At 37.2% G+C, this 24,000-nt stretch overlaps 1 protein-coding gene across 1 annotated transcript in view; it reads right to left on the bottom strand.

Annotated features, from left to right (window-relative positions):
• fat2 (FAT atypical cadherin 2) overlaps positions 1–19,478 on the bottom strand; it is a 47,735-nt gene extending 28,257 nt beyond the window's left edge. The window contains exons 1-9 of the mRNA XM_066716620.1: positions 19,269–19,478; positions 10,139–13,420; positions 9,157–9,468; positions 6,386–6,444; positions 5,059–5,370; positions 4,469–4,679; positions 1,530–1,669; positions 695–973; positions 222–432 (exon numbers count right to left, since the gene is read on the bottom strand). Of these exons, the coding sequence (XP_066572717.1) occupies positions 222–432; positions 695–973; positions 1,530–1,669; positions 4,469–4,679; positions 5,059–5,370; positions 6,386–6,444; positions 9,157–9,468; positions 10,139–13,391 (4,777 nt within the window). The 5' untranslated portion in view covers positions 13,392–13,420; positions 19,269–19,478. The remainder of the gene's footprint in view (positions 1–221; positions 433–694; positions 974–1,529; positions 1,670–4,468; positions 4,680–5,058; positions 5,371–6,385; positions 6,445–9,156; positions 9,469–10,138; positions 13,421–19,268) is intronic.
• Positions 19,479–24,000: the final 4,522 nt, after the last annotated feature.

Genomic DNA, 24,000 nt, shown 5'->3' with positions numbered 1-24,000 from the left:
CATAGAAGTCTGTCTAGTCATTTCCACACATTTTAACAGCAGCCTTTGTATGCCTGTAGCTTTTCTTTGGGTAAAAATACAAAGAACGCCAATAATGATTAATTCCAGTAATTTGTGTCGGCAGCTCCCAACTTTCATCTTGTGAGTGTCGTTCTGTATATACGGAATAATATAGCTACATAATAAATATTAGTAGTAAGATATTTATAAGTTTTCCTTACCAGAGTAAAATGCGTAGCTGATTTCTGCATTACTCCCCTTATCTTTGTCCAGGGCCTTGACTTGTAATACCTCTGTTCCAGCAGCAGCCAGGTTCAATACATTTCCTTCATAACGTGAATTCATAAAGGCGGGCGCATGGTCGTTGCAATCTTCCACGTGAACAATGGCTTTAACAAAATTCCTTTTCACTGGGATCTCTTGATCTCGTACCTGAAAAACAGTAATGAAACATTTTTCATTTTACAATTCCAGCATTACAAATCAGCTTTGATAACAATCCAATGTGGAACCTTTGTGTGGCTCCTGCAGAACACTTGGAACTCCTGAAGATTGGAGGGGAATTCTGTAACTTTTGACTTGCCAAAATCTAATTTGATTTTATATCAAATAGGGAGCTTTTGCTGAAATTCAGATGTATTTGAATGATAAACTATGTAAAAAAAAAAAAAAATGTATTGAAGAGCTAACCTACCATTACTGTCAGCTTATGCACAGGTAGAGTCTCAAAGTCCAACTTTTCCATCATAACAAGTATTCCACTCTTGGGGTCCAAGTGAAAATAGTTGACACTGTCTGGATTCACACTGCTGTGGATGGTGTAGATGAGTCTGTTGTTGTTTCCATCTTCGTCATTTGCACTGAACTGCAAAATGTCTTTCCAAGGAGCTGTGTCTTCTGGAACTCTAACTTCATATAGGCTCTTTAAGAATGTAGGCCGGTGTTCATTGATGTCCAATACACGTATATAAGCCTAACAAGAAAAAGTACATCTAACTTGCACAGATCAAGATATTAACCTCAAAGATTTGTAATGATTATTCAAATATGTATAATAACTTCATTAGCCCACTCCACTGATTCCATCTGTCAGCATATTAAATAACTGAAAAAATAGATTTGGGAGTTTTATTCTGGTTGTCACATTATTGTAATGGATAATTAGAGCCAGTAACACCCCCCCCCCAAAAAAATGCACTCACTAAAAAAATACTTTATGAGACTTTAGCCTTCTGGGAAAATGCTTGGTAATTTAACATTCATAAGAATTACTGTCATGAAGTGGTAAAGCAGGTTATAAAGCAGAAGAGATGAGAGAAGAGATGAGACAGATGAATGAAGGAACGTTATTTTACCTGGCATTGTTACATGTGTAACAAGTAGTTAATTGTGTTATCCTGTAACATGCATTCCTTAGATAGATAGACAGATGGACAGATGGACAGATGGACAGATGGACAGATGGACAGATGGACAGATGGACAGATATAGGTAGAAAGAAAGATGCATGCATAACAAAGTGCATTTACCTGTGTTTTAATAGTTTGGGTTCCATCTGTGACTCTCACAGTCAGATTGTAGTTTGACCTTTTTCCCGCATCCAATGGCCTGGCAATTACAATGCTCCCACTGTTTTTCTCTATATCAAACTCCTGCTCACTGTCACCACCTACAAAACATGGAGTGTGTTTAAAACCATCACCCTCATGATGGATTTCCATGGATCTTACACTTCCTCTTGCCTCAGCCGCCACTGGCAGTGCAGCTGTCAACAGGAACTCCGCAGGCCCCGCGGTGTGTGGCTGGACTGAGACCCACAGGTATGTTCAGTGCATGTTTTGTGAAGGTTGAATAAGTGACATGAAATATTGTGACACTTAAATGAAAGCATTCACATGGCAAATTATCAAAATAGAGAGAAAGGGGGTACATTGAGGGTTTTGAAACGGTAAAGCACATTCTTCCAACTTCAAACCTGAAAAGCGTAATTACGATGATTTCAAGACTTTCTGGCTTTTATGTTTGGTTACTTCCAAGAGTTATCCATGTCTGGAAGCTGAATGCAAAACAAGCGATTCCCTTTGTCAATTGAGGCATATACTCCTTTTGAAGTAGTGTTCACTATGGGATTGTAAAGCCGCACTTCAATGCACTTTGTTTTAATGGAAATGTTACATAAAACTTTAAACAAACTCACCATCATAGCGTAAATCCTATAAATATTATACATGATTATATTACACAATAACTTTGCTAAAGCAGTTTGTAGAATACAAAACCTAAAACATATGTGTTCAGGATGCTTGAAATATATTTTTTCAAGACAATAGGGGTATCACTTTACATGAAACATTGCTTTACATTAAATGTATTGCTTTTACTTAGTACACAGAAATTACATTTGAGTGCCAGTTTCACAAGAGGAACCCCTATGAATGCTACCTGTGGGATTTGGTTGACTCAATGGCAACAAAAACCTCAACAAGGTGGTAAAACTTTAATGTGTTTAGCAATTCACAAGCTATGATCTTGAAAGAAAGTGATTGTCATAATTTAACCAACTAAATCTGGTCTCCCAACTGTCGAAAATAAGAATTGTCAACTGTCTTCACACAAAAGCCTGTAATACACATCAGACATTGATCAAGATTCAATGAGGCATCCTTCATTGCAGCCTGCCCTACATATGTTAATGAAATGCACAAGGTCATAGCTAAGGGACTCCCTGCTTGTAAATAAACCACAGGAAAACACAATCGTTTCAGGGGAAACATTTGGCTGCACAGTAACCAGAACAGACGCTGCTCCCTATAGGGGAAATGTCATGCTTGCTCCCCCAGATGGTGTTTATTAAGAAACCCAGCTCTTGAAGTCAGCAGTTTTGTTTTAAAGAACCCTTTTAAAAGACTGGTGAGAAGAGCAAAACTGGGACATTTTATAGAGGGCAAAAATCCACCCCCCCCCCACCCACACACACATTTTTCTATTATTTATTTCCCCCAAGAGATGGGAAAGACCTAGAAGACAACCACATAAAAGATGGGAAGATGAAAGAATTAACTTTGTAGGCTGGTGATGATTTTATATATTATATGTGTGTGTGTGTGTGTGTGTTGCATACATCCATTTCATACAAAGACAAAGGTAAATACTTTTTAAACTTTGGATTTTTAAAAGTCAGCTTCTGATCAATACAAACTGTGTCTCATGGCAAGGGATTTCATTAAAAATGTTTGTTTTTTGTTTTTTTAGGGAAAGTAAAGAGTTATAATACTCAAAGCATCTAACTTGACTGCTGCAACAGGACACAAATTATTTAACCAAACAACTGATTATTCTGCAGTTTCACAAAAATAACTTCTGCAAAAAATGTTTTAAGGTCAATTTCCATGTATAAACTCAAAATTCCTGATTGCATTGTCTTAAGAAAATCAGTGTTTCCATTCATCTGCAATTGTTAGAAATATCTATGTGAATGTAGCTTCAGGATGTGGTTAGAAAGGTAAAAAAAAATAAGTTTTACATTTTAAACTGAAAAGGTTACATTTTTTTGACCCAATTAAGAGTTTTAATACTGAAAAAAATTAGATATCCAAATATCTTGGCTACGTTGAATAACAAAATGGGAGTATTTTGTAATGTGGTAAACTTATTTTTCTATTATCGTCTTGTGGCCTTTTTTTCTATTTTTGTTAGTCAAATAAATAAAATTAATATTTGTTTATATTCTGACACTTTGAAGACACTATTAACACTGAGAGGAAGAACTAACAAACCTCAATATCTTTTCCTTGGTGATCTGGAATTTCTAATCCTAAACTTAACAAAGCGGATTGTGGAGTTGTCACAATCAGAGACAACTGAGTGCAAGTTTAGAGTGGGGGTCAGGTAGGCGCAGGCTGTAAAACTAACCCCCACCCTATTGTTTGATCTTTAAATAGCCACATAAAACACCACCTCAGTCTCAGGCATTAAGTGAACGATGGCACTTCATTCAACACAGAGCATTGTACACCAAGCTGTCTTATCACCAGGTGAAACATGTTGAGACTATCTTTTGCCAAAAGCCATGCCCTCTAGCCAAGATGATATCAGTATTGATCCAGCTCTGTCCCATGACCTATAAACCAAGCTACGTTTGGAAGGTGCAGATGGATTAGCATCTGTGAAATTATAATGCGCTTTTGGTTAAGTTTAGATTATAAGAAAACAAAAAAATATATATATATCTTCCTATGTGGCAGTAAATAATAAGTTGATAATAAGCAACAAATATGTATAGAGGAAGATGAGATAGTAACACATTGCTAGCATACCAGTGAAGCAGTATATTTGCTACTGGGATTCACTGGAAATATCATATACGTGCCCAGAATATTCCTATGAGAAGAGGAAACGAGCATTGGACCAATCATTTCCTTACAGATGATTATTTAATACACACAATTATAGTAGAGGAATTCCTTACCTACAATATCGAACCAAAGCAAGCTTTGTACGATATCTGTGCTGATTATGCCAACCATGTGAGATACAGGGTCTGTCTCCATGACTGCGAAGTTGAAGTGGGGCTCGTCAAAGGCCAATGTCTCCGAGGTCGGGGCGGGAGTGGGAATCCATTCGATATCAAGACGAGCTGTGGAGCTCCTTACAGGGCTTCCATTGTCTGTCGCTTGGATCTGTAGAAGTGAACGATAAAGATAAAATGTGCATGCACTAGATTTATTTTACTCACGACTGCTATAGCCAGAGTAACCTTTGCTTCGCATATAAACAACCTCACAAAAGGTGACTAGGACATAGAACATGATTCATAACTGGGGGAATATTGTGAATAAATATCTGGATAGACAAGATGGCCCTGAGATATGCAGTATTTATCCTTGGTGTGTAAAATGAAATAAGATTCTAATAGTAAACTATCTTTCTGCACAGCTACACCGAACCGGTTATGCTGGTAAAGGAAAAAGCTGTGAAGTAGTAAGGTTTACTACAATATATTTTTAATTCAGTGCAGAGCAAGTTTATCATACAGGACTGTAGTGAACATGACTATACCGTAAGGATGCTGTAATTTCCTGCTGCAAAATCGCTGCCTGAGGACACAACCCCGGTGGTGGGATTGATGTGGAATTTGTTTTCGCCATCTTCCTTCAGGCTGTAGGTGACCTCAGCGTTTGGCCCCTCGTCATCGTCGTGAGCAATCATCCTGTACACCTGCTCTGCTTGCTTCACACCCTGGCGCTCTGGCAGCCGCACATAAAACAGCTTGTGGCTGAAACGGGGGCCATTGTCGTTCTCATCCATCACTCGAATGACCACACTGGCAGTAGACCGCATAGGAGGCTTTCCGTTGTCAGAGATTGTAACCTGCAAAAGCACACAGCAAATCCAGCCTTTTAAAATCTCCTTGACATAGGACAGACTGCTGTAAAGTAAGTGTAAGGAAGTGGACAGACTTTTATTACATGCAATTCAATATAAACTACACACAAGATTAGGCATGTTGGTTGCTGTGCCCCCTCATTCTTTGAATATATATATTTTTTGCTATTATTCAAAGGCTTTTTCTTTTTCACCTTCTCATTCTTGTAAAATGAAAGCAACTGTGCAAATAGTTTATTTGATCTTCTAGGGTGTTTGGCTATATTTATATATGCATAAATATTTTACAGGAAAGCTCTGAATACGTTTAAGGTATTTTAAAATCTTTTATCTTTAATTAAAACACAGTTGTTTTCTTAAGCTATCACAAACTATCCTTCATTCATGTATTAAAGCCCTGAACTGTGCATAAATAGTGAATGATCTAATTCAACACGGTGACGGGACAATTATGAGATATTTCAATGTTGCTGTACCTGAAGCATTAAATATTAACAAACGTTACATTGAACTTCACAAGTGACAACAAAAATCCCAAACGTTCAATAACAATTCAATAAAACACAAAACACTATGCAAAAAAAAGATTAGATAGGAAAAGGTTATCCAAGTACATGTACCCATGATTTCCTCCAAGAGAATAATGGCATTTAATCTGTAAACTAATATCCCTGAAGTATCCTTTCACTACCTTTCCTACAGACCTCCATAAGCACTAGAGATCTGCACCATTTACATTTTTGATGGAGACTGTTTAAGGCTTGAGGGTAAGGTTTTACATTTATCCAATTAACCAATGTGTACAGAACAAAAATGCTCTATCAGAAAATCGGATCGAATTTTTTAGTAATTTGGTGTGTCTGTGATTATTATGCATGTGTTTTTAAGGAAGGCGTGATATTATGCAGGGCTGTTTGTACATGTAAATCGCAATTATGAGGCGAGACCTATTCATTTCCAGTTTCGGTGTAAAGGCAAAAAAAAGTGCTTATGCGCTCACCTCGAGGATGTGCTCAGCTTTCTGTTCCCGATCCAGCGGTACCAGTGTGCTGATCACACCTACATCAAATGAAAAACAGAAGAGAAAGAAACATGCAGGCTGATCAATATTGGGGTCCTGTGACTGGGCGGTGCGATCAGTCTTTCTACACTCAGAAACCCATCCATCTTCTCCTGCACTGTTATCGTAGAAATGTTTGTTTACTCTTTTCGGATGCCAATGAGTGTTTTTTACTTGGGAAGAATTACGGGATTTCTTGTAATAGCAGTTGAGAAACCCATGCTAACTTTACAATCAAAACAGGATTTCTCAACATCTTGGCTAAACATAAAATAAAACAAGTTAACCTTTTATTTACAAAGCATGGGGAAATGATCTGGTGTAAAGATTACACCTGATTGCCAAAGTGATTATATCTAAACTCTCAACCTCTCAGCTAAGGTGGCAGATCTAGACTTATTAGGATACTATTCTTTGCACGTGACCTTGACATTACATGAAAGTTAACTCAAGCATCACAGAAAATCACTGCATAAAAAACACGAATCAAGCTCCTGCCGATACATCTGGGTGCATTCAAGTTTTGCCGAGTAAAAGCAATATTGATCAGTGTAAAGGTAGTTTGTTGACGTTTAGTTTATGGATTTATTTCGGCAAGATCTGTGTTGTTGTAAATTGCAAGCATTAACAGAGAGGAAAAGAGGTGGCATTATGGCAATAAAATCCATAATTGTACAGAACAAAAGGGTGTAGAATATGACAAGACTATTCTGTTTTAATAATACTGAAAATAAATCACGGAGAATGTATGATCACTTGCATTTAACTGCAAGTAGGTGCTTGTGTTCACAGAAGAAGTGTTGTATGTTTTCATCTTTAACTTGGCAAGTCTGAGAACATTGCTTTTCAACCATCTTTGCAACTTATTTTCAACCATTAGATATATGTCGTTATCTGTTTTGTGTTTCACAGTAAGCAACTCACAATAGTCCCTGGAGGCCTTCTCACTCTTAGAGTGCTGGTCATAAAACCCATGTCAAAACAATTAGGCACCCCTGACAGGATTCTGACTAAACCACTTTTGAGTGCCTGAAAATTGGTCTCACCTGTGTGGGCTTCTCCACTTATCTTTAGAATATATTAAACCGGAAGCCAACTTTCCTACCTGCTTTTAAGTATTATATCAAGTCAATTTACTCAAATATACTGATCTCTAAACAGGGTTTTCAAATATGTTTTTTTTTTTTTTTTTTTAATTTATATACATATAAACACACATTCATATTTTATTTTAATTTGTTTTTATTAAGCACTTCATCCTTGTACAACGTTTGACACGTTTTGAAAGTGTTAATTTGAATTTCTAAACTCTTGTGGGATTATTCAGACAGGATAGTCAGTTACTATCCATTAGTGAATGTAAATTGTACACCATTCATTTATCTTTATTTTTATGCATTTATTAATTTTGTTTAGTTTTTTCTAAAAAGATTTAAGAAGAACTTTCACACATTATGAACATTCAATTCCACATTCTTGTTTGACCTTTTCAGACAAATTGTGTACAAGATGAAGTTTCGAGTTTTAGTCAGAGTTCTCGGTTCCTTCCCTAGCAGAATGAGTCATTGCAGGTCTTGCTGAGACACGAAGAGAAGCAAACCCTATTTTACCAGTCGGCCAAGAATCATTCCTCACAGAGCGACACGACATTGTGAAACTTGTGCCAGTGCTCCCCGGTACCAGAGAGGTTGTGCATTGTTTATACACATAGGTTTCTATTACTTGTTTGACAACTTTTTAAACTCCCCATATTGTTCTTATAAGCAAATGGTTTTGTTACCATTACATGGAATTATAATGGTGGTCCATTTAAACTTTCGAGTTACTGTTAGAGAAAAAGCTGCTCCTATATACTTGCAAACTCTGAAATGTATAAATGTCACTTTTGTTACATACAGTAATTATTAAGCATACTATTAATATCCTATAGACTTGAATGTTGCTGTGGAAAATGCAATGTTACTTTTTCTGCGTAGAATATTTCTCATTTTAAAATGAGAGTTAGTATTGGGTTTGACACTGCACTGTTTAGATCTACAAGGTGTGCACAAATTAATGCAATAAAATGAAAGGAAGTCCTGTGTACTACCTTCCATGTAGATCCCCACCCCTTACTTTAGCATTATTGTGCTGTTTGCTCTGAATAATCCTTAAGTGTCGGCTTGCGGGGTGGGGCTGTTAGAGTAACCCAAAGATTAGGAGTTTGGGATAACAAGTAGAGACTTGTGATACAGGTTAATGCTGTTACAAGTTGCTGGTGGTAAAAGACTCAACAGCTGCCCAAACCTAGATGGTTAGAGTTCAAAAGTGTCTTTGTACTAAAAAGGGATAATTTCTGGCTTTAGTTCTCGTATTTGCTTCCAAGTGATTTATAGGCCTGATATTCTGAGTTTTGTTTTGTTTTAATCTCCTTTTGTCTTGTAAGAATAGGAGTGCTACTGTATAACACTGAAAAGATTCATACTTTCAAGGTATACCTGTATGTGCAGACACACCTTCAGGACACCCTTACTTCTCCTTTGCACAAGAAATGTAATAATGGATATTATTATGATGCAAAGTCCTTATTTTTCAATGTGGACAGATAGAAGACATATGGGAAGTTTGGCCAGATCCAGCCCCAAAATATGTCTTGTGAGAATTATGGAGCATGCAGTTGCTGTGTTGTTCCCCCCATTTAAATCTCCCTAAAGTTTAAATACCAATCTTACCTGTCTTGGAGTTGATTGTGAAGAATGTGCGCTGCGTGTCCAGGATTTGGAAGGTGAGTTTTCCCTGAGAGACAGAGTCAGGATCACTGGCAACCACCTTCAGGATTGATTTGTTCTTGGGAGAATTCTCTAACACTGACCCAAAATAAACGGGCTGCGAGAGCTCTGGAGGGTTGTCATTAATGTCCATCACTTCAATAAAAACTTCAGTCTTTGAAACCAGGGGAACGGCACCCAAATCTGTAGCGTAAACAGTGAGCCAGTAGTGGGGGATAGACTCACAATCCAAGGCGTCAGCAGTTCTTATTATTCCTACAAATAATTAACATAAAGAACACATAATTAAATGTCAAAAATGTATATTTCCAGTTCTACTTTTGTCCTTTACTTTGAAAAGTAAATATTTTTTAGCTTTGACTATTATTTTCCAACATTATTTCTGAATAAACAATAGTTCAGCTAGAAGGAAACAAAAGAGATCAAACATACACATAATTTTTAGTACCTCAAAGTAATTTGAGGCCTTATTATAATTTAGACGTGGTACAAATCTATGCCAATATATGCCAAACATACACATTGATTTATACACTGCAGTGATGATGTATGCATTGTAAAGGGTCTGTATTAAAGAACTGAACCAATATTTTTTAAAACAAGTTGTGCGACAAAGGATTCTCTGACCCAGTACTAATAAGTGAAAAGTATACTCCTAGAAAGGAGATAAATGAATACAAACAAAATTGGCCACCTGGAGTTTTCCCAGCCCTGAGGTATTCACCCATAAACATCCAGTTGATATAACTTTCAGTCCAGTGCATCAGGTCATGAATTGATGGAATGTGCATCTCTAGGCTACTTTTAAACGCACAACCTTCTGACCCGATTATTACCTCTCTTACCAATAGATCATCTCAAATGTACTTTCTGTGTCAGGACATCTGCTGTCATTCCTTTTTAATGTATTTTCTGAATGGCTTACCGGTTTCCTCTTCAATGCTGAAGACTCCCAGACCAGTGCCATCTCTGATGTGGTATCTCACCACGCCATCTCTCCCAAGATCCTTGTCCACTGCAGTGAGTGAAATAACAGATGTGCCCACAGATGCATCTTCTGCCACAACTCCCTTATAAACGAATGATGAGAAGAATGGAGCATTCAAGTTTTCATTTACATCCAAAACCTCCACCTCAATGAAACAGGAGGAGGACAGGGACCGTGGCTGTCCATGGTCGACTGCCCGAACTGTAAGATTATAAAAATGCCTCTTTTCAAAGTCCAGCTCTTTCTCCAAAGACAGAGACCCTGTTGAGGTTTCCAAACGAAAAATTCCATTCTCATCATCCACCAGATTGTAACTGATCTGTCCTCCTGCTCCAGTATCTGGGTCATATGTTTCAACCCACAGAATCACTGTTCCCATGGGCACATCCTCGGGTACACGAACCTTGTAGATTTTTGGCACAAATGTGGGAGAGTTATCATTGACATCTTCTAAAATCACCACAAGACTGGTTATTGAAAACAGCTGGGGGTCTACTTTAGCCTGATCTCTGGCTTCAATTTTGAGTTCGTATCTTGGCCACGTTTCTCTATCCAAAGCCATGGTCACCTTCACCACACCAGTAATGCCATTGATTGCAAAGTTATCAGTTTCGGTCAGGAGGGAATATATTATCCGTCCACTGTCTTCCAGGTCTAAATCGATAGCTTTTACTTGAGCAATACTTTTTCCCAACCCTGTGTTCTCCGGTATTCTCACAATGTACCTAGACTGCTCAAACGTTGGTGGGTTGTCATTGACATCTAAGACACTAACAGCCAAGAACTTCCATGATGATGTCTGTGGAGTCCCTAAATCATAGACTGTTATATTTAGTATGTAGAATCCTGTGGTTTCCCTGTCTAATGGAGAAAGTAACTTAAGTTCTCCAGATGCCATGTCAATAGTAAAGCAACCATCTTCATTCCCGTCAGAAATGACATACGCCAACATGCCATTAAAACCACTGTCATCATCGGTAGCTTTGAAGTGCAGGATAGTCGTATTAATTGGAATATCTTCTCTAATATCAATGGAGCTTGGAAGACCCGCATCAAACTTTGGTGAGTGTTGATTAATGATATGGATGTCTGAAAAGGAGTCCTCCTCTTGGGCAGTCCTTTCAGGTTTGATTGATTGGATCAGTCTTTCCGTCAGCTTCTTGAAAACCCCAATGTCCTCACATTGCATGGTGTCCTGCTTCCCATTGTTAGTGACACTGATGTTAACAATTGCCGGCAGAGCATAATGCTTTCCATCTGTGGCAGTTATTTTAAGACTATATGAAGGCATACTACTAGCAAGGTAGATCACTGGGATCATTTTCTTCAGCGAGATCCTGCCAGTCACTGGATTGATGTCAAAAAGTTCAAGCTCATTGCCAGACTCTATCTCATATCTCACTTGATGCAGCTCATCCAGATCCACAGCAGACATAACACCAATGCTCTTTCCAACCTCAAGGTCTTGAGGGATACTTACATTGCATCCCACCTTTTCAAACAACGGGATGTTATCATTAATATTTGTCATTGTGAGTGTGACCGCGCATTCTGCCACGTGACTAAATGGAGTGCCACTGTCTGATGCCCAAACCCTAAGATGGTACCACCTCTGCATCATTTCATAATCAAGTTCTTCAGAGGTCAAGATGACACCTGTAAGTGGGTCAATTGTAAATGGTAGTGGACCATTATTGGCAATGGAGTACGTTATAAAGCCATTTTTCTCTGTATCACTATCCACAGCAGCAACAGTTAAAATGCTACTGCCGACAGGTATATTTTCAGGAACCGAACCTTTATAAAGAGGTTTAGTGAATTTTGGTGAATTATCATTTTCATCAATTATATCAATAATGACACGAGCTTCTGCCTCCCCTGGGGTAGTCATTACATCAAATTCATAATGAGACTTCTTTTCATAGTCCATATGTTCTGTGGTTACAATTAAGCCACTCTTGGTATTTATCTTAAACTTACTATGATCTTGGTTCTTTTTGATATTGTAGGTTATATTTTTGTGATTTGTGTTCACCCTCACTTTGACAACAGGACTTCTTGGTGGAGAAAACTCACTTAAAGTGACATGGTAGAGGGCTTTTTCAAATTTCAAGGGAGCAAGCTTTGGAGAAAGAATGTGTATTTCCTTCATCTGAGAAAGCAGAGGTGGGTTACTTTTATCTTTTGCCTGAAGGGAAAGATTAAAACCAAAGGGATACTGTTGCCAGTTCACTTTTTTCATGGACACTACCTGGAAGTCCTGACTTTTCAAATCAGAGGAGATTACTGTGAAGTACTTTTGAGGGTCTCCTGATAGAATGTTTAAAGAATCCACCTCTTGACCTGCAGCTTCCACCGCAACTGTTGCATATACCTGCTCGCCGTCTTCTGAAGGTGGCTGTACTGTTACTGATTTAATAAGAGGGGACTTTGGGGTGACCTCTTCTACATTGATGACTACCCTCGCCACATTCCCAAACCCTTTGACTCCAGCAATTTTCTTGGTTCTGTCCTCAGCTAGAACTCTCAGGTCGTAGTTGGAGGTGCGGCTTTGGGAGAGTTTCTGAGCAAGACTTATCATTCCTGTGGCAGGATCAATCACAAAGGGATGGGATCGGCCAGTGAAGGTGTAGTAGAACTCGGCATTGCTGCCCACATCAGCATCTGTTGCGCTAACCGTGACAATACTGGATCTCACAGGGGTGTCTTCCCCGATGGTAACACTGTAGGAAGCAGGGTAGAACAGGGGTTTCAGGTCATTCGCATCTAATATGCTGACCACAACCTTGGTCCTGGCTTCATAATTATAGGTGCTCTCTGTGCTCTGAATAGTCAACGTGTAGCTGTCTCGAACCTCCCTATTTAGGAGAGCAGCATTACTGCTACGAGTCCTTATCCTCAGGAAACAGAAATCGCCTACTGTGTACTCCTCGGTTTTGAAAAGGCCGTCATCGTCTCCAGACACAAGTTTGTATTTTATGTTCCAGAACGCATCTGTCACAACAATGCCCATTCGGACATTGCTCTCAACATAGGTCTTTGGGGCAGAGTTCTCGTAGATGGTGACATTATAAAGGTGATGGGTGAAGTGCAAGGGTGAATAGCCTTTCTCCAGATTCCCTTTACAACTCACTACCTGCAATAATATTGCAACGACAGCAAGCAATTTGCCTGCTGCCATGAAACCCATCTTCAGTGGTTCTTCATGGATCTTCAGCCCTGTATAAATGAAGATATAAAAGCATTTATTATGTAAGTAACATAATATATATATATATATATATTCTACTATCTATTAGGTCTAGTATTATTCTCTTTTATACTCTAAAACCACTTAATCAAGATATGAAACAGACATTTGCAGGTTATTGGAAACCTAAGCAAAGTATTGTGTCATATGCAAATTTCCCCTGCAGATTGTATTATGATTTCTGAAAAGATTCCTTATTAGCTGACAATAACAACATGGGAATAAGATTCAAAGAGTCAAAGTGTACAACATGTTGAATGAAAGCCAGTGCAACACTAATATACATCCCAACTTCATTCCCTCACATTTTGACAGGATTAGTTTAACAGAGATTCATTTATTCCTGTAAGTTAGAATAGCAGAGAGAAATAACAAACTGTAATAATGCAAGTAGGCAACAAAGGATCCCACACATTATGCCCGGATTTCGATCAATTCATATTAAATATCTGGCAAAATACTAACTACAATATGAACGGACATTGCTTTAAGCTTCTGCAAGTCAAAGCCAGTCTGAGTGTGTTTAAAAAAACGTACTGTTTTATCAGACGTAACATTATACTCTTGTCACACATTTTTTGTTCCATTATTTTAGCACTAGGGATATGTTCTGTGTACACTGCATTGTTTTTATAACCTTCACCTCTGAAACTAAAGAACACAGCCTACCCACGGCATGTATATCATAAACCCATGTTAAAGCTTTTTGCCTCTTGTACCAACACGTTTAGACAAAGGCAATTAATACATTAAGTCAGAAAGGCCTCAAAGCCATGATGTACAGGTGGTGCATATTCACTCACTTTCTTTCTTTTTTGCATTTATAACCACAGATTGTTGTTTATTTTTTTCAATGCTCTGCCTGGTTTTACTATAATAAAAAACAGATTAGGCCAATTGTGTCATTTACATATGCTTTTACACATCTGAAGGGAGTAAATTTGTATTCTTTACTGTTATATTGTGTCTGTTTATACTACAGGGTTACTTAAATACTTTTGATTTAACAATACAGTTAAATGGATTCCTGATTTTCTCATATGTTTTCAAGGTAGACAGACATGCAGGTGGGCAGATGGGCAGGTGGATAGATGCATACATTGAGAGAGATTTATATTTGAAGTTATCATCATGAAACTATTTTCTAAGATCAGGTCCTTCGAATCTTCAGGTGCAGTTCTCACTTGAGGGTACAATAATGACTTTTTAGTATTATAAAGTGAACAGTTTATAAATACCTTACAGGGGTCATTCTCATTAACTAATCCAATACTTCCAAGTATCTTAGTAGCCATCACCACGCGTTAGTCAAGCTATCCCTTTGGTACAACTCTTTGGTCACATATCACAGGTTATAACAAGAAGTGCACTGAAGAACATCCTATAATTTATACTAAAATACAGAAATGGGCAATTAAAAAAAAGACTTCTGGTTTTAAATGTAACTACTAACATTACTAATTTTAAAATAAGAATATACATGTATTGGTATAAATATGAGGTGTACATGTATAAGTCAATTTCTGAATCCTACACATTCCCCATGAAAGTACTAGTAACACACCCTGCTTGAAATGAAACCATCCACAATAATCCTGATCACTAATGTCTATTCTCCAAAGTGTTCAAAGCAGAGATTAAATGTAAAATGTGGCCGAAAAAAGACACATAAGCCGCACCTTTCGAGAATTGCAGTTTTTTTTTGCAGTGTGCAGTATTACACAAGTTACTATTAACTTTAAAACATGAATCATACAAAGAGGTAGCTTTTATCTTCACACACACACAAACCTCTGCTGGCCCCAGAGATTACGAGTTGAATGGTACATTGTACTTTCTGGCCTAGACTTGCAACCTGGAGCCCCCTTGGTGGCCTACAGCTGGCACTGGTGTGGCACCCACATTGGTATTGGTGGAATTGAAAGGAGGATCTTGGCTCATCCGTGCGTGGGTTTGGGCCTTGGCGCTAGCGAGACAATTCAGCGTGTGAGTTACCAGTCCCTGTCCTCTGACTGGCCTTGGCACACAAGCTGGCACACGTTGTGCTGGTCTGGCCAAACGTGTGTGGTGAACACCGGTGTGTGACCGAGTCTCCAGTTCAAGACGTTTTTTGATGTTGTTTATATTTTACTTCTGTTTCCCTAACAGGATTGAATGTTTTAATCATTTGCATATCTCAGTTAAATACACATAAAATAATAGACGTAATGTATTGCTTTACACATCCCTACGTCTTAGTATTAGTAAGCAGGAATTAGGTTTTTGACTTTTTCTTTTTTAATTTCGGTATTTTATACACTACTTATTTTATTATGTGCATTTATGGGTCAAATAGTAAATGATTTTCCCCAAGATAAATAGATGTTTAACAATTCACAGCAAATGACATGGGTCTGTGCTTTCAAGGCTACACAGGGCAGTGTGAAATTAGCTGGATTAGTATCTGTAAAGTAAGACCTTTTCAAGGGAACCAATGTTCACTTAACACCTGACAATAGCTTTAGAAGCCCCGGCTTCCAGAAGTCAATAGAGGGTGACATGTACACTTGCTTTTTCATTAGGAGGCTCTGTGTTAGTAATAATCTGTCAATGCTAGCCTCTTGCTCTGGGATTTGGGATTAGCAAGAAACAAATGATTTCAGTTTTCAGTTCTTTACAAAAAAGATAGGAATAGGGTTTTAATCCAAATTAGTATCTCATTATCTCCAGACCAATTCAGATACTGCTGTAAAAAAAGTTATGCAAGTTACTGATCTGCATTTAGAGGTCGAAATAATGGAAAGATACCACAGTTAGCTCTGAGCATGATTTAAGTGACAATAATACACATAACAGCTCCATCGAAACTCTCTTTTAAACTGACACGTAATTTACAACAACAACAACAAAAAGAGGTGATGGAAAATATTGGTATTTCTTTCATTTTTTTTTTGGGGGGGGGGTCATTAGTATTTATTGATTTGGCAGGTGCCTTCAGCTATATGGTATCACACTGAATAGCAAAATTGCATTAAAAACTGCTACAGGATGTATAATAATTTGAAACAGTTAAAACATTATATTTTATGTACAGATATGTACTGTATAATATGTTGAACCCCTCATATACATTTTATTTTTTACTTTTTATTAATGCAGGAGGGATTGAAGGTTACGAAGCTCCTGGCAACTCAGGAAGTCTAGTCTCCCATTTTCTGCTTCTACTTGAAAATGTCAAGGTATCTATTGAAATCTACGGTGGTTCAGACCTGCAAGTACATGTCCAGCCAGGCTGCAGAATGCCATTTCAGTTCAAATTACAAAATCACCTCTTACCTTTGCCTGTATTTTAATATTATTGCAGCATTCAGGGGGATTTAAAGAACTCAACATACTGTATGCTTATTTTAAAACTACGGCAGGAAAACATAGGGGCTTTAGGCACTGAACCCACAGAGCAAAACATGCCTGTATGTACTGCAAAATTGCAAGTGCTGTTGCAAATCCAAATTCCCCTCATAAATGGAAATATTGTGAGTAGCTCTGTGTCAGACAGTAGTTCTTTCTGTATTTGGGGTCAGATCAGCCTGTGTTCCTCCTGCTCCAGATTTACAGATTGTACATCTATTCTTTCAAAAGACGTTAACATGACAAAGCCAGCCTGGAGGTACTATCAATAAGGAAAAGTTTACTGGTTTAGCACTGCAGATGGGAATTTTTGAGTTTAGTTTTTCTTTGATGTTGATTATGCAAATCTGACCACAAAATATGTTTCTTTGAAAAGGTTTCTGCAAAGGGTAGGGAGCAATGGCTTCAGTTCCAGCATGTATGCTTTGAATCAAGAGACACCCATTCAAAAGGTAAATGTTTGAAGCAAGTTTTTCTGAAAACTGACAAAAATGTCATTCAACCCAAGCCTAGCTTGAATCATAAATTCACATCAGCTGTATATCACCATTGCAAAAATGCCTGTTGTGTGCAACAAGAATGCAAACAATAAACTGACAGCAAATTTATAATTTGCTTTGATTAATTTTGTAGTTGTTTTGGCACCTTGTTTTAAATGCAGGATACGCAAATAAGGTATATTTTGACTTTGTTCTTCTTAGTGTTTAATATTTTCTCAATATTTTATATTAATGGGGTTCCACAGATTTGTATTTTTCCTTTCTACCCAGCTGAATTAAATTTAGCTGATGTACTGAAACATATTAAGCGAGATACTCTTTTACAAACCCAGGCTCTGCAACTTGACGCGAGCACAATAAATTAAGAGATAATAGGAACTGTAAATTTCAACTTTATGATCAGTCAGTAATAAAGTTGCAAGTAGTTATATACAAAAGGCACATTTATCAGTTCCTTTTTTTTTTTTTTTTTTTTAAACAAAGATACTGGTTGGACATGGTCTTTCACTGACAGCATGCAGCTCGGTTGTTAAGAGAGATTGATTAACTTTTTTCAGTAATGCTTTAGATTGCCTGGCCTAATTTTATATTAAAATGTTCAACCAGTTCAATCAACTACTTCAAGTTCAATAAAACGTTAATGTATGATTCTATTTATTCCAAACATTGTCAAAGTGAAAAAACACCAATTTACAAAATGGCACAGCCATCAAATTGGGAATATCTGCTTATCTCGGCCTTGGAAATCCTTTTTGTTAACTCTTACGGAAGTTTAAAACTGCAAAAGCAGTAATGTATGTATGAGGTACGTAAACATAGGAGCACATTGCATTTATAATATAATGCTTAACTCTCGTTTTAGAGCAGATTTTGGAACCAAATAAGTTTAGAATAATACACCCCATGAATGGGTTTGTAAATCATAGTTGTAAAACTATTGAACAGATGAATGTGTTATACACATCTAAAAGTAAGCTTTGCATGTAAACTTTGTTAACTACTTAACTTTATTTTAATTAAATTTGTGTGAGCAAACATTTGTTTTAATGCTTTCCTGTCACATTGAAAGATTTGGTATGATTATACATTTTTTGTTTTAGTTCAGAACAAAATAAACTATTTCAAAAGTAATAAGGAATTGTAATGTAATTGTTAAACTGAATTCAGTTTTTTTTATGCTCGCATAGATAAGTGTATTTTTAATTAGATACTTAAGACTTATTAAGAAATAGAAGTTGTGTATAACAGGAACTGACAGTGACTTAGCGATTCATTAAAAGTCATCTTTGTGGAGATCTAGCACTTGTTCATTTAGCATTCGATTTGAGACTCCTTACACAATGTGTTGTCTACAAGTGTTACCTGTAAGGAACTTACCCTGTTCTTAAACTAAGTTTCTAATGCAAAATACACTATAGAATCTGTAAATTGTACACCAAATTATGTCATTAATGTTGTCATTGAACACTTTAATCTTATACTTTGGTAGCTAATAATCAAACAAAGACATTCTTACCTCAAAACTAAAGCATGTGCACACATGGCTGATAAATGTTATGCTCTACTTAGCTGTCAGGTTAATTTATTAATTATACCCGACATAATCGTGTCTCTGAGGAAATGTCTTAAAACAGGAATTTACACACACACATATATACATGTCTAAGCAAATAACTTACACAATGAACATTAAATCAAAATATGCCATCTTTCAAAAAGCTGCACACTTCTTTCTTTTTTTTTTCAGATCATGATACCCTCACACCAATGTTAGAATATGTTGGCAATACAATCACTGTTTATCCTAAATATTTAGGAATCGCAATCAGTGAGAAGTGAAGAAAACCAAACAAACAGCAAAAAAACAGCAAACAAACAAAAAGCAGTAGCCAAAAACCCAACACCAAACTGCTATTGCCAATGAACCTACCTTATCAGCGGACACACCAGAAAAGCTTGGTAAAACTCTTTATCCTCACAGCGCTCTCAGTAGTACATTCCAACCAGCGTGTACTGGCACCTTCTGTGGTTCCATACTTCACTGATATCCTGTGCTGAATGGCAGACTGGGACTAACTTCTCACAACTGACATAGGAGTGGTGAGTTTCTGCTCAAGGGAGTGCAGCAGACACCTCATACCCTCAGGAGATACATCCCCTCCCTGATCTTCCTGAAATTCTCCCCTCCTCCCTTCTCTCTGGAGGTGGAAAGCACTACCACAGACTGAAGGCTTCACATTTGGGCTGAGGCCAGAGAGGTGCTCTGTCAGGCAGTGTTGCAACAAGAATTGCAATTCACTTTTATTCGTTAAAGGAAAGGGAAAAGGCCAGGGAACCTGTGTGTGGTATGCGCTGTGCTCCACTGTTCCTGCAACAAAAGAAGACACTCAAAGCTCAGCATTCACAGGAGATTTCCTTCTAGTTTTGGGACCCAAATGTTCTGCTTTAAATAAATACTTAACAACTTTCAGACATTTAAAAAACAAAATGTGCAGAAATGTACTCATATGTATGCACACATACACAATATTATGTATTTACCCGATTACCTGGTCCATTTCTTAGCATCCTCTGTATTTATAACCCAAAAGCTGCAAATAAATGTTTCCAATGTTTCCTCTACAAAGAATACAAAACACATAATAAGTCTCTACAAATAGAATACTATATATACATTCATAAGTCTAATTAAATAAGCTATATGTAATGAATAACTTGGCAATAACTCATTATCTAACTTCCCATGTAATGCATGAGGTATTCAAAATCTTCAAACAAGAGTTTTACACTCTTGTTATTGCACAAACAAATATCTATAGAAATGTTCAAAACTCAAAGCATTTTATCTTGGGGATATGTACTCCATTAAGAAACTGAACCAAGAAAAAATAGTTAAATACAAATATCTAAATATTTTATAGTGTCACAATCATGAAATTGGTCATTTCTGAACTTAACAAGCTATATAGTGTGGTCAAAAGTGATCAAACTAATTTGGCAGTCAGGCTGTTTGAAACCCGTGAGAATTTCGAAATTCATGACTTTCATATCCAGTAACATTCGGTCACCCTAATATGTACAGACAATCATAAAACGCGCTTAAAATACCAAAATAACCCCTAATAACTAATGCAGCATGATATACAGATAATACGAGCCAATATTAATTGGTAACCATCAATTGACATAAATAACCTTTGCAAATAGCAGGAAACTCTACTAAGTTTGTTCCTTCCTTTTTTAGATCAATCGTGGCATCCCTGGCATTACATCTTTGCCATAGTTAGTATAGAAGAAGCACTGTGAGGAGAATCATAGTCAGCAAAATTATTAAAGATTCCATTGTGATCAAATGCAACGCACCGATTCAACTGAACCCACTATAGCGCAGTTTCAAGTGATTGTACAGCCAGCAGACTCTTACTGTACGTTTCTGAATATGACATGGAGGGGTAGAGGTTCACCATTGGCTTCTATGAGGCAGTTCGAAATTTAGAGATTTAGAAAACCTTCTAAACTGCACTGTATTTTTAAAATCTTCCACAATTCTTTCCCCATTCTCTAAAGACAACAAATTAAATTAATTCCTCTGTAATGAGAAATAAAAGTGATAGGACTGGCACCTGTCAGGAGATTGACCGGTTTTACTTTAAACCTTGGGTCAAAAAGACAATTTGATACAGCTTAGAGAACCTCAGAATGTCTCCGCCTGAAAGTAATTGACAAATGTATTAAATAGACATTAATGGAAACGATTCAAGACACCTGCAGTGGCGATAATCTACATCATTTAAGGAATCAAGATTGTGAAAGCATGGGTCACTGTGACTAATACAGGTTATGCATGCAATAATTAGATGCAGCAGTTCTCTTAGGATCTAGTCACCAAATGTCCATCTTGTAAAACATATACAAAGTGCTGCAAATGTTGACAGGTGGACGCTGTACAAAATAAAAAGGTTTCTGTTAATAAAAAAGGGTTGAACAACATATAAAACAATTGTGATACAAGTCAATAATGTTCCTATTAATTGTTCTGATAGTAGAGTTGAAAACATGATTACTAACATTCAGGAATGAACCGTAAATAAGGAAACTTTTGCTATGTTTTCTCAGGATGACAAGAGCAATCTATTCACACAGCCTGAAATGATGCAATAATATACAAATGATACAGAAGTCATAACATTTAAAGAAGGAATTCCATTCATTGATGGACAAAGGCAGGTCAAAACAGGTCAACCCTGTTCCTGGAGGGTCACAATCCTGCAGGTATTCCAGGTCTCTCTAAATCACCAATCAATAGATACCTTGACATTTTCAATTATTAAGGCCCACAATTGGCTCAATTAAACAGTTAACGATATATAAAAACAAAATCCTGGCCCTTCAGGACCAGAGTCAGCCACCCCTGGAATAAGGAATTATCACTGAGGGAAAACACTTGAAAAGCATTGTTGCAAAAAATGTAAAATTCAAAGATTGGTATTGAAACAAACTGCAAGTGAAGGTCTATCAGCAAAACATGACATTTTGACAAAGAGCTTGATTAGAGACTGATATTTGTCTGGTGATAGTTCTGTTTCTTCTTCAAGAATAACTACTTCCTCTCTCCCTCCTCAAACGGATTGGCTTGAAGCTTTAGCAAATGTCACAATTTGCTATTAATTTTCCACAATATAATCATTAGAAACATTTAGCAGCTTAAGAGTGTAATTTTCTTTTGGTCTCTGAAAGGATCACACCACATTTTAGTGGGCATGAGCATGAAAAGCGATTGTCTCTTTCCATTGGTATACCTATGGCAAAGCTGAAGTCATTTTGTTGGTTCTGCTGTGGGCTTAGTTATACTCTTGGGCTTAGTTATACTCTGGAGCCAATATTCAGAGGCGCCAGCTGTCCCCCATTAGGAAGAACTGACCCAGATTGTGACCTCCTGTCCCTCATCGGTGGTAATGGCTCAAGTCAATGGGAGAGAGGAATGTCCCTCATGTTTGGCCCTCAGTGCACTGTATGGGAAATGAACGCCTTGTACGCCTTGTACGTCTTTTATGTCTATCAGTTTTTCAGGGGCTGATCACTTCTGTTTGCAGATCACTGCTGAGACGAGTGACGTTTGTCTGAGACTTTCCTTGCAGTATAAACAAAATCAGAAAACCAGTTAGTGAATGACATACAAGTGTCCAGGCAGAAAGCAGAAGCAAATGCAAGGAAAGATCTAAGATTTAAAAACAATTCAAAGGGACCTGAACACAGTGACAGCAGATAACAATAATTGCCAAATGCAAACCAGTAAAGCTGACCTTTAAGTTTAAGTCCCAGGAATCACTAAGCTAAAGCAATGCAGTCATCAAGGTTACTGCTCCAATTAACATTATTTTGTTTTGTTTGTGCATATAGGTATATTTGCATGTATAGATGCCTCACTTTGTACAAGAGACGGGTTCCTGAACAATTTGTGCAAAATGGGGTCATAAATATAGTTAAGATACATTTCTAAAATGCCAAAACGAACAAGTTTAATACTCATAAGTGAGCTGTTAATCATTCATTTTGATACATTAACAGTAATACAAATAATAATAATAATAATTACTACTACTATTTGTATTATAATACACTCACCATATTTTATTTTTTAATATGCTAAAGTTTCTGGCTCCTGACTGAGGCTCCTTTACTTAATTTTACATTCTCCCTCAAAACTATCACTTCCAGCATGATTATTTATACTATAATTATTTTCTGTTCCTTTTTAAAGTATTTTTTTCTTCTTTCTTTTATTTTTAGAAAATATCAAGCTAAACAGATCTAGTGTTGCCAGCACTTTATTCAAGGGGAGGGGGGTTGGTGTGACTGTAAATTTTTGAAATTTTTTGTGAATTTGAATCATTTTGTTTTTAAATCACTTAACAGAACTGAAAAAAAAACTGCTGTCATCTATCTATCTATGCAAAATGAATCTTGTATTCCAGTTTTGCTAACATTTTATATTCAAATTATTTTTAAAATGTCATTTAAAAAACAATTTAATAAATTCACGCTGTAATGAATCTGTGCTTAGCGGGGTATACCTGTGTCTGTATTCTATACACACACACACACACACACACACACACACACACGCACACGGAAGCACACGCACACCGAGTATATCATCATCATGCTATATACATAGGCTATATATACATATATACAGCATTGACTAGTGGGTAGCAGAACATGTTAAAGCTGGTCAGTCAGGCAAGCCAGCAGAGGAGTCACCTACTTCACCCCAGTTAAGTATCGTTTTTTGCTAGTTTAAAGAGATGCATCGATTGTTTACATGATTACTCGTTTAGCGAAGAGTTATATATATTTTGCACCTGTATTGTAGTAACGGCAGCGACTGTTTGTTAGTGAATTAGCAACTTACGTAGCACACTAGACATGCACTTTCTGTAAATCAGAAGCGGTTACATTGTAGGCTGTTATTATTTAGCATCGTTGTGAGCTATTGATCAGTGCAACTGTGTGTGTCTGGCACAGTCTTGTCTGTATTCAGATTTAAAGCAGCCATTAATTGTGGTATTAGCAGTCCTGCCTGGGAGGGATTTCCATCCTGACAGCCTTGTGTCATTCAACGCAACACAGGTGTGTACCATCCTAATTAGCTACAGTTG

The sequence above is a fragment of the Amia ocellicauda genome, chromosome 11, assembly GCF_036373705.1.
Source record: "Amia ocellicauda isolate fAmiCal2 chromosome 11, fAmiCal2.hap1, whole genome shotgun sequence".
Classification (NCBI taxonomy): Eukaryota; Metazoa; Chordata; class Actinopteri; order Amiiformes; family Amiidae; genus Amia; species Amia ocellicauda.
Note: the sequence above shows the minus strand (reverse complement) of the source record. Positions and strands in the feature narration are given on the sequence as shown.